The 12,528-nt window shown below is 35.4% G+C and overlaps 1 protein-coding gene across 1 annotated transcript in view; it reads left to right on the top strand.

The window, feature by feature from the left end:
* The window catches only part of LOC149798241 (vascular endothelial growth factor receptor 1-like), a 49,687-nt gene that overhangs the window by 15,160 nt on the left and 21,999 nt on the right, over window positions 1-12,528 (top strand). The window contains exons 4-5 of the mRNA XM_089963366.1: window positions 455-727; window positions 9,088-9,224. Of these exons, the coding sequence (XP_089819492.1) occupies window positions 455-727; window positions 9,088-9,224 (410 nt within the window). The remainder of the gene's footprint in view (window positions 1-454; window positions 728-9,087; window positions 9,225-12,528) is intronic.

Here is a 12,528-nt window from a genome sequence, read left to right as displayed (position 1 = left end):
GTATGTATGTATGTATGTATGTATGTATGTATGCACCTATGTACGGTGAAGTCATAATTGCATTTGCACTTGAAGTGAAATAGCTAACTTCTGTCTGGTATGTTCTTTGAATAATACGCTTAAATATACACACTGTGAAATTTTCTTGAACTGCATTAACCTTGCCCCTCTACAACATGCTCTCCACTGTAGGCTTTGTACTTGTAATGTCCACCTCCTATAAAAGGTGACCATTGGTTTTTATCACAAGTGTACGGTTAAAAGAGGTTTCAAGTTAGCTAACTAGACTAGGTATATATATATATATATATATATATATATATATATATATATATATATATATATATATATATATATATATATATATATATATATATATTAGTTGTGTATTTAAAATGAAAAGGCTATTTATTATGGTTAACTGATTTGTTTTTATTTAATTCTATTTATGCAGACCCTGGCCATCCATTTGTACACGAAGCATCGCACATCCCTATCATACATCCTGTGTATCAGAACAAGCCATTTGTCCTGCCCTGTAGAACGACCCGACCCGACATTTCGGTCGACTTCAAGAAAAACTACATTCCCGTGCCCAGGCAAAAGTACAAATTTTATCCTGAACAGGGCATTGTCGTTGACAACGCGGATCAGTATTTCTCAGGGTACTTCACGTGCAGCGCTCAGTCTCAGACAATACAGTTCATTCTACAATATTTAGCAGATCGTAAGTCATAATTTCATCCCTCATCAATAGGCCCCATATACAAGTGATGGACACACACACACACACACACACACACACTATATTAAAAATAACATGGCTGGCAATTTGATATACCAATACTGTTAGTATATCAATCTGTGATCCGCCCATGGCGCATTAATATGCACATACAGTATAAACATTGTTTCACCAATAGGCCATCGATTCTTTAGATCAATGATGAATTTTCACTGATTGATTAATAGCGCGCTAAAAAAAAATATAATAATGAGAAAGAAAAATGAATAATTCCCGTTTTCTAAATGATTTAAACATGTTACACAATTTCATCGCAATCCTTTCTGCTCTCTCTCTCTCTCTCTCTCTCTCTCTCTCTCTCTCTCTCGTGCATAACGGAATAAATGCGTGGAAATCGGTGGATTGAGAGAGAAACAGGAGATGGGCTTGATGAAGCCCCTTGAAAATGAACTTAAACCAATTAACCTATAAGAAAAACCAACTGACCTATAAGAACCTGGTTCATCGTAACAGTATTTTTACACTTTCCATGGGATTTATCTAGTGTTCACAATACCACTGATACAAAGTTACTTCCTTGGTTACGGAGCTCCCATATACTGTAATCTATGCAACGCTTGTTTTTTTTTTTTTTTTCTTTTTCTTTTCTTAAACCTATAATAAGGCTCCCAAACCGATTATTTTTAAATATTAAAATGTCCAAGGGCCGCTACTTGGTAGACAGCAGACTAATCGACTAACAGATTCTCACCAAATTTCCAAACCACATCTCTCTCTCTCTCTCTCTCTTCTATTTATCCAGGGATGGTCAGGATTTATACACATTGTAAAGTAATAAGAGTAAACATTTGTCAAACTTGATTCAATTTTTTTTTTAATTTGCAATACTTCGTCTGCAACGATCTTGTTAGAAACACATGCACTCGATACAAGTCTATACATTCAAAACCAAGATCTTTTATTGTCCAGTCTGAGCACTGATCTAAAAGAAACAAGAGTGAACACATATCAAGTGTGTATTCACGCAAGCCAACTTAAAAGCAGTGGGAATTTTAAAACAAAAAATAAAGAGAACAGGAACTGACAACATTAAAAGAGCGAAACTAATGACGTAAATTCAGGGGAGCTTTGTTGACCATTAATATGCCGTAATTAACCAGTTTTATTTAACAAGCTGATTGCCTTTTGTTGTTCTCAACAAAGAATAGATTTGTAGACTTATTAGTGTCGATAAACAAAAAAGAAGAGACAGACAGACAGACAAATATAAATGCATACTTATGCATATACTAGTATACTTTGTTCTCTAAACGCATCTTTATGACACTTATCTAATCTCAAAACCAACAAATAATACATGAATATATTTTAATGCGCTTAATTCCTTCGTATTTTGTAGAATCTGCAATCATAATGCAGTAAAACAAACACAGCACAGCACAATACAACAACAGTTATAAAGGCTGCCAGTTTAAAACTTTTTGGCAGGTATCAAAGGATTCACTTCTGTGGACATTTTACATGCTTGGGGGTCTTAAACTTCCCGAATTCTCTCTATTTTGCCCTGAGCCATGGAGGTGCGAAATCGCTCTGTATGGAACAGGCGCGGCGGTCAAATACGGAAGAGGGCATTAGGAAATACAAACAGACCAACGGAAAGTGGAAAGAGAGGGGTGTAGAATAAAGCATTTTTATGGTCGGTAGCAGTGTTAATTAGAGCATAATAATGATTTATATAAATTGAAAATACATTTAAATGTTTGAACTGCTTTTTGTTGGCTCATCATCTGCTTAGTTTATATTCAACACTCGTTTCAATACTATTGTCTGTAAGTAAATATCTGCACGTTCGCTGTTTAAGAAGCTTTCATGATATGCTTGCAGTGCCCTACTTTTTTCGTTTAAACCATCTTTCATTTTAAATCATAAATTTTTCTTATATTTATTTAATCATTATGAATGAAAATAGAAGCTAAAAAAACAACTATTTTTTTAAATAGTAATTTGTCAATTTTCAAGGCGGAGTGTGAATAGCCGCAAAAGACAGAGAACTACATTCTGTAGCGGATATATTTGGTACGGATGTGAAGAGTTCATTCACTACGTCAATACTCATTTGCCTATAGTCAAGATTCACTTCGTTCAAAAGACAAGCATGTGCATTTGTGTGTAATATAAATAAAATTTGTGTACATTATGTACGCTCTATTTTTGATAAACCACTCGTTGTATAAAATTTTCATTGAAAGGAAAATCAAGCCTAGTTTCCTTATAATAAAAAATGTATACATCTCGTGGTATATCAGTAATACAGCTTTTATACTAGAGATATAGTCTGTCTGTCTATCTATCTATCTATCTATCTATTTATCTATCTATCTATCTATCTATCTATCTATCTATCTATCTATGTGTTTATGTGAATGTGGGTGTAGAGAGAATCAGTTTTTAAAAAACTAAGCATTATAATTGTATTCCAAGTCATGAGAAAGAGAACGTGAACGTCGATTTTCAGTTGAACATAGTCCGGTAAGAATCAATCTTAATATCATGTGTATGATTAAATTTGCTTTCGGAGTTTACGGGTTGCCATATTAAAAAGGTTTTAAGGTAAAAAAAAATTCGGAAAACATTACCTAGAAAATACGTGTCTGTGTAAATGCCTCCTCACACCAACCGCAAAAAGAGATGGAGGATTCTGCTCTCGTATCCAGAAAGCTTCTGCTCGTTAGTACACACATAAACTCATCTTTAGATATTCAAAAATAAGCATACTGATTTACATGCATGCAGGGCCGGCGCCAGACTATCTGGCGCCCTAGGCAAGGTTAGATTCTGGCGCCCACTCCCCAGGAAAATATCAATTTCAAAATTTATAAACAATAAATTAAAAAAAAAATTCATCATTTGAGCACAGACCAAGGGTAATTTTTAAATTTAAAAAAAAAAATACCCCTCTGTGCTCAAATGTCAGGACAAGGACACCCCCCACAAATAAGCACTACTTGATACTATTTTATTTGCAAAATTAAGATAAGAATAAACAAACATAAAGACGGACATTTAAATACCCCACACAGGCCATTTCTTTCCTTGTTTATACTATTAAAATAAGGAGTTACACCCCTCAATTTGGTTTCCGCGGCAAGCTGAAGGTTTCGTAGACGCGTGATTCAACGGAAAAACTCGTGGCCTATAAAAACACGCGAAGGTAATTACATCCTGAAAGTTTCGTATACGCACGATTTTCACTCACTCATTTTGCTTGTTTTGGGTCAGCCTGGTGTTTCGGTCAGACTGAATCTACCCGATTATTTGTCCCTGTATGAAATAAACCAGGATAAAAAACGACCCTCAATAAAACTGAAATTTATTTATTTATTTTTCAAAACTGTTGTTGATTTGGAGAAATGCGCGCCCTGAAATCAGCGCCCTAGGCGGCTGCCTAGTTTGCCTATATGGTAGCGCCGGACCTGCATGCATGAAATCTGCAAGGGCGAATTCAAGCAGTTAAATAACGTTGACAAATATACCGAGTTATTTTTAGAAAATGTGGCAAATATGAAGAAACTTAACTGAAACAATATTTGAGATGAAGAATGCCAGTGTGAGTAATATCTGGAATATGGTGCCAGCTTGTAAGCTCAAATTCTGAGATAAAATTCTAAGTTTGCCAGTGGTTGGTACGTTGTAATTTATCAGAAATTATCAACATTATCATTCTCTAGAAAAAAAAAGTGGAGCATGTGGCTACCATGTTAATGTCATCTTACCAATAAAGTGTTATAAGCTATTCTAAACTTATCAGTGACAGAAACGATGGAATGCCCCTCGTTTATCGCTAACATCAGGAAGCATGATAATTTGAAGAACGCATACACACTGATTTATGCGTCATGTCGAGGGAAAGGAATTAAGACCGACTACGTATTTCCTTGTGTACTTATTTGTGATAATATCTTTATCAGTCTATGGAGAAAAATGACGTACTAAACGCTCTATTCGAAATAATTTGACTATGTATTTTTCTTTTACGTTCCGAGTATAAAATAGTGTCAGGGGCCGTCCACTTCTTATGGCACCTTTGGCTTGGTTATCGTTATCTAGGAGATAATCGACCACGGTGTTATTGCCCGAAAAGAGCAAATAATATTTAAAAAAAAGAAATTAATGGATGAAATAACATAGATCTAAGCCGAGATATAGAATAGAACAACACGAGCCCACCTTTATGTAAAATATAACAATTTAATCAGTCACCTAAACAAAATGTCATTGATCATGACATTTGATTGACAAACTTTCTCTTAGAAATAGAATTAAAAAATTCATAAGAAATGCAATTAGCTGTTCTATTATACCGATTAGACAAATTTCGTCACAGAATCGAGTAAACAATCAAACTCATTTTGCTCAGCATGCCTGCATAACCTAGTTGCTTCCGATCATCTCAAATTCGACGTTATCGACAGACCAGAGTCGTCGTATTCCTTTTTCCTCTTCTCACTATCTCTCCACTCTTCCGGCTCATCAACCGTACTTAGCTATCTCTTCTCCTTTCAACTGTGTGGTACACATATGGAAATATTTTCCCCTTTAAATAAATAACAACGCAACCTAATTATTTCTCAGGCTTTTTTTACTGCTTGGATCGAACAATAAAATCCACACTCTTGTTACGTCAGATGTCGTCGTATCGTAGTTCAACCGACCTAAGGCTAACATGTCGTCTTATCGTATTTGAACCGAGCTAAGGCTAACATATCGTCTTATCGTATTTCAACCGAGCTAAGGCTAACATATCGTCTTATCGTATTTCAACCGAGCTAAGGCTAACATATCGTTTTATCGTATTTCAACCGAGTTAAGGCTAACATATCGTTTTATCGTATTTCAACCGAGCTAAGGCTAACATATCGTTTTATCGTATTTCAACCGAGTTAAGGCTAATATATCGTTTTATCATAATTCAACCGACCTAAGGCTAACATATCGTTTTATCGTATTTCAACCGAGCTAAGGCTAACATGTCGTCTTATCGTATTTCAACCGAGCTAAGGCTAATATATCGTTTTATCGTATTTCAACCGAGCTAAGGCTAACATATCGTCTTATCGTATTTCAACCGAGCTAAGGCTAACATATCGTTTTATCATAATTCAACCGACTAAAGCTAATATGGCCAGCTCGCAACCTGATAAACACAAAACCCTATCTTAATAAAATTAATGTCTTTTCCTCGCTGCTAGCCCCAATCCTACCTGGAATCAAGACATACCTGGACATTTTAGTAAACAGTACTGCGCCCCTGTTTGCTATAAATCACTAACTGGACTATCTCGGTCGCCATGCGCAGATTTTAAAGACTGAAACTTAATTACACGAATGAATTAGTGGACATCACGCCTTGACATAACTACAACACTTGATAACTAGCAATTCCTTGACATCACAGAGGCTCGTATCACTGATTACAATTTAACTATCAGCTATTCATATAGTATAAAATAATACAAGGGAGGACACTTCTCTCAATTCTCGCACGACCTATTTAACAATTAACGCTGATATTTTAAGCTACATTTCGCTTAGCGTAATAAAATTGGTACCGATGTTTAGCTAAAGCATTCGACTTTGTACGACTATCCAAAGTTTCGTTTCCTATCATGCCTTTAAGGAATGCCAGATCATTTTTACACGCTACTGCTCGACATGGCCATGATCGCGCTCGCTTCATATACAAGAACAACGAACTGAATGAAATACTGCCTTCTCATTGGTCAACTGCAATTAAGTTATAAATAAATTCAGGACGTCATTTTCTTTTAACCAGTGAGAGGCCAATATTCCATTCAGTGGAATTTCACTTGCATATTAAGCTTTCGCGATCATGGCTAAAATGTTAACACGTCTATCAACGTTAGAATAATTCACCCTATTCCACCTATATAAATAACTAGTATAGAAAAACTCATTTTATGACACTTATTTCAAATGGCACAAATTGTTTCTTTGATCGCTCTGGTAGATTTGTGGTTAAAGCATCCGCCTCAGATGCGGGAGGTCGCGGGTTCTAACCCATGCCGAGTTATACTAAAGATTTATAAAAGTGGTACTAATAGCTGCATTACTAGGTGCTCAGCATTACGAGAATAGTGTTAGGACTGGTCAACCTGCTGTCAGGATAATGTGACTGGGTGGGACATGATGCTACATGTCTGTGACATCACTGCCACACTGTAGACATCGAAGCGATATGGCTGAAAAATTGTTAAAGCTACGTTAAAAATCCAAATCACACACACACACACACACACACACACACACACACACACACACACGTCTATTCTTTGGATATGGGTATACCTCAGGTCAGTATATGGTCACTCACTCTTTCCAACATTAAAATGAACAATATAGTATACAGGAACTGATTGCTCAGTAAAAGTCAGTATTTTTTAAAATCTGTTAAAGGTCGAAAGCATGCATACTATTCAATGTCAACAAATGTGTTGTGATGTGATTTGGATTTTTAACGTAGCTTTAACAATTTTTCAGTCATATCGCTACGATGTCTGCAATGTGGCAGTTTATAGTGACGTCTAGTACTGGGGAATCATGCCGCAGACATGTAGCATGATGTCCCACCCAGTCACATTATCCTGACACCAGACCGACCAGTCCTAACACTAACTCTTAATGCTGAGCGCCAAGCGAGGCAGCTGTTAGTACCATTTTTGTAAGTCTTTGGTATGACTCGGCCGGGGATCGAACCCACGACCTCCTGCATCCGAGGCGGACGCTCTAACCACAATGTTAACAAAAAGAAACTACACATTTCTACATGATAACCCAAAAGTCTATCTTAGCGTTTCTCTTATTCCTGTTGGGAAGAAGAACGAATTTGTATGTCTTTTTTTTGACAATAAGGTAACATTCCTTTCGCATAGTAGAACTTCAGGACGAAGGTCAAAAGACCATGAATTGAACAAATTGTTGAGCTGATCAGATGGACTTACCCTGGTTTCTAAACGACATTACTAAGAACGAAACTTTACTATGGTTCTATTGTGTACGGATCAGCTGGCATATCTCATCCTATTTTTGATCTGATATACAATCAGCGACTCTAATGGGGCATGATAGTACCTACCATTTCCACTTCAGAGATGAACTACCGTAAATCGAATGTTTAGCGTACTTCCCAACTCGTCTTAAATCAATTTAGTCCTGCTTTTGATGTCAGCTTTATGTCAAAATAACAAATAAAATAGGATAGGAAACAAAAAAGTTCTGCATCTGATGTCATCTTTATGTATAAATAACAAACCAAGCATGATAGAAATTCAAGTTTCATTCCACTTTGTTGGCATATGAATTCATTCTAAACAGAATCAGTAAAAATCAGTCTTTCCAGTACTGTGAAATTCTCAATCGCAAGATCAGGACCGCGGTAATTACCCCACCACCAAACATTGGATATTTATCAATTCAAATTTTCTAAGAAATTCAGTGGCATAAGAATCTCATACAAGTGTCATATGTTCTTTTTTTTTTTACAGACAGTTTGAAAGACTCTGACAATATTGTAGTTGCTGTTGAAAATCCCCACAATGAAATTCCAGCAGGTAGTCAAATTAGTGTCCATCTTGACTGCAGGAGTTAGTCATATTTAAATCATAACTCTATTTGAAAACCCCTAAAGAAACCAATTTCATGATCTTTTATTTTTCTCATTTCACACCCAAAGACTTAAAAAATCTAAAATATTTAAAACCCTTAATCTTCTGTGATGGGGCCCAGTATTTATTCATTTGAACCAGGGTATTTTAGGTTACTTTTTCCTCATGATAACGTATATATTTGTCAGGCAATATAATAGTTAGATTTAATGCTTATTTCTACATATCAGGGGAAGTATATTTGATTGAAGTTATCTACAGACCGAAACATTTTTCTTTGAAAAATATCGCCCCACTCACTTAGTTCTTATGCATCATAATTGTTTGATCGCCTTTAAGTTGCCTAGGATCCCGATTGTCTGACTTGCAAAGTCTCCAAACACACATTTTCACCATTTTGAGTGAATAAGACACTGATATGATATGACTGAGAATTTACCATATACATCATGCTGTCACGTTTTAAGTTATTTTTTTTTTTTTTTTTTTTTGTTTGACAATGTGGTGGATAAAGTCCTCTCTTGGAGCTTGTAAAATCATAGCGATTGGATTTGGTTCGTAAAACATTATTACCTACATCTGGTGATACAACAGTTCGACGGACGGACGATACACAACTGACTCACTTACACTGACTCACTTTTTAAATTTATGTTGCAGCTGGACCGATCGTCATAACAAGTTTACTGCCCTCGTCGTACATGCTGCTTGTTGGTGAATCTTTCAACATCACGTGCACGACGTCTGTATCATCTAGGACGGGCCTCAGCATGCGCTGGAAATATCCAGATATGCAGGTTCAAAATTTGTTCCCAACTTTTCTTCATTCATTTGGGACAGCTTTGATTTCCTACTGAAAATCACCGTTTTTACACTGATTAATGGAAAAGCAGATATTTTTGGTTTACTCACTTTCTTGTTTTGTCCCATCAGCAAAGATACAAATGACTTTTTTTTAGAAATAGCTTAAGAAAAAGAAGCAGTAATGTATATCTCCTATTTTTTTTAAAGATATTGGATGAAAAGTAACATCATAGTATGAAATTATATTAGCGTATATTTAGTACTGTATAATAGCAATATTACTACTAATAATAACAATAATTACTTTATTTAAAGAGGGTAACACAGTTAGCTAAGAACTAATCTACCTTGAGACCCTCATTCAAAGGAATTTATTTTAGTTCCGTCTCTGAAGCCACTGGATATATTGGGTTTGGAAGAAGGAGATAGAGTGAGCATTTCTAATCTCAGCTGGAATACTATTCCAGAGCAAAGTTCCAGAGTACTGGAAACTTTAAAAAAAAAAAAAAAAAATTCCTTATCTGGTTTGGGAATTTTATATTGGTTGGTAGACATGAATCACAGGTGGGGAATATTGCCAGGTAGTCTATACTGGAATAGTGATTGTAAATATTCAGGAGCACTATTATTGGAGATCCTGTTCATTAATTTGGCTTTTCTCAAATGGATTCGGTCTTTAATAGGTAATATTTTTAACTTACCAGCTAAATTGTTCTTGCTTTCTTTCTGGATTGATATTGGCCCAACTGCTCACTTTTGAAGATGTGCTAGCTTTGCTACGTTTTTATCATTTGAATTACCCCATACTGTATTACAGTAGTGTAAATAGGGTTGTATGTAACTATTATAAAATAGTTTTCTGTGCCTTTCAGAGAGAAAATGTCTTATCCTACTGAAATGCCATAAAGTTGAATTTACTTTTTTACTGATATGTTTGATATGTTCAGTCCATGATAGGTCATTATCTACCAGAACACCATGTAGTCTATCATGATAGACCATTTGCAAACTTTTATCCTTCCACGTCAGACATAGTTCATCACTATCAAGATTTCTAGTTTTACCAGTATTTACCACTATGCCATTGTATGTGCACCAGTTGTCCAGTTTGTTTAGGGCATCCTGTAAAGAAATTTCGAGTTCATGCTTTGTGTTTTAGATGTCTGACAATGTTAAATCATCTGCATAGAGATCTGTAGATGATATTGAGTCTCTTAGTAAAAGTAGTAGGTCATTATTAAATAAAATAAATAGTAATGGACCTAGAATTGAGCATTATGGTACTCCATATCTAATTGTTCCAGGTTAAGACAGAACATTGTTTATATAAACAAGCTGTGTTCTCTCACTTAAGTAAGAAGTAAACCATCTAATTGTTCTTTCATCACACTGGTAGATTTTCAGTTTCTTCAAAAGGATTTCATGATCCACCATGTCAAAAGCTTTCCTGAAATCTTCAAATACAGATCTTATTATTCTACCTTGGACAAGTGCTTGAAGCCATTTATCAGTTAGGGAGATCAAGGCAGTCTCATATGAATGTTTCTGTCTAAAGCCTGATTGATTAGGGTGTAACAGCAAGTGTTTGGTTAAATATGACATGAATGAGTTATGGACATGTTTTTCAATAAATTTTTGACAAGTTTGGTTGTATTGAGATTGGTCGGTAGTTATCAGCATCATCCTTAGAACCAGATTTGTGAATAGGAGTTACTTTTGCAGTTTTCCATATTTTGGGGACAGATAAGGTTGCAATACTTAAATTGATTATGAATGTTATGCTATCTACAATAGGAGAGGCAGAAGATTTAATGAGTCATGGACCAATCTGATCAAGTCCTGTAGCTTTCTTGGTATCAAGTTCACTGAGACTTTTTTTAACAAAGTTTTTTTTTTATACTGGTGGGATAGAGAAACATATCTCCAGAGATTTTGCTGCTGCAGTACTTTTTCAGTTCATTAAAGTTGTTTTCTATCACTGGTTCTTTTAACTTTGTGGTAATGTTGGTGAAAAATCTTTGAAAACATTTGCAATGTCAGTATCATCAGTAACTATGGTGGCATTTACCAGAAATGAGTGAATTTTATTTGTCAGATCTTTGTGTGTTCCTCCAGTGGGTTCACTGAAGACTTTCTAAATGGAGTTTGTGTTGCTCTTTTTGTTTTGAAGCAATGATTGATAATAATTTTTATAGCTTTTTTAATCATGCTTGTTATTTTATTTTTCCATACTTTATATTGTGCATGGTTTCCCATAGCCTTGAATTGGCCTAGTGTTTTCACTGCATCTGGGATTTCAGTAGTAAACCAATTAGGATGAATTTCATACTTTACTCGATGTACTTTCTGTGGTGCATGCTTAGAGACTACATCCATGAATGAGTCAGTCCACACCCTCAGAGCCTCATCTATGTCATCCAAATTTTGATCATATTACATGGAATTTTATATTGGTCATTGAGAAATTGTTCTTCATTACAATTTTTGAATGATCTGTGATAGTTTTGTGTGTATTTTTCTTATTTCTCTTGCCTTTAACCTTTCTTGTCAAAAAAGTAGGATAGTGGTCACTAAGACCAACATTTGGTACATTAACACAAGCCACATTGTCTGATAGGTTGGTATAAATGTGATCAATAAGAGTGCTTGATATTTCTGTTATCCTTGTGGGCTCATTTACCAGCTGGACTTGGGCCCAATGATTCAGTAAATTCCATCCATTTGTTCCTTATTTGAGTATTGAGGAGCTCCTTATTTATATCACCGAGTATATTTCTTTCTTTCTCCTGTGCAAGAACAATTTTCATTTGTTTCAAAAAGTTATCATTCAAATTGCTTTGGAGGAAGGTGGACTATAACTGAAACCAGTTAGGAATGATTTTGCATTATTTTGAGAAATTTCCACCCAGATACTCTCAATTTCATGTGACTCCAAGTCAAGTCACCTTTCTGCATTTACATCTTCCCTAGTGTATACAGCAAGTTAATTGTCTGTGTCTGAATGCTAGCTGATTCAGACTAAATTACAGTCTGATTAAGGCCAAATTATGGACTGATACCAACAAAATGCTAGCTGATTCAGACTAAATTACAGTCTAATTAAGGCCAAATTATGGACTGATACCAACAAAATGCTAGCTGATTCAGACTAAATTACAGTCTGATTAGGGTCAAATTATGAACTGATATCAACAAAATGATGGACTGATTCAGAACAAATTACAGATTGATGTGGACAAAATGTCACGATGAATGGGACCACATGAAACATTATAAGAAAAGAACCAAAGACACGTA

The sequence above is a fragment of the Sinohyriopsis cumingii genome, chromosome 6 (genome assembly GCF_028554795.1).
Source record: "Sinohyriopsis cumingii isolate HCF-2022 chromosome 6, ASM2855479v2, whole genome shotgun sequence".
In the NCBI taxonomy this organism is placed as follows: Eukaryota; Metazoa; Mollusca; class Bivalvia; order Unionida; family Unionidae; genus Sinohyriopsis; species Sinohyriopsis cumingii.
Note: the sequence above shows the minus strand (reverse complement) of the source record. Positions and strands in the feature narration are given on the sequence as shown.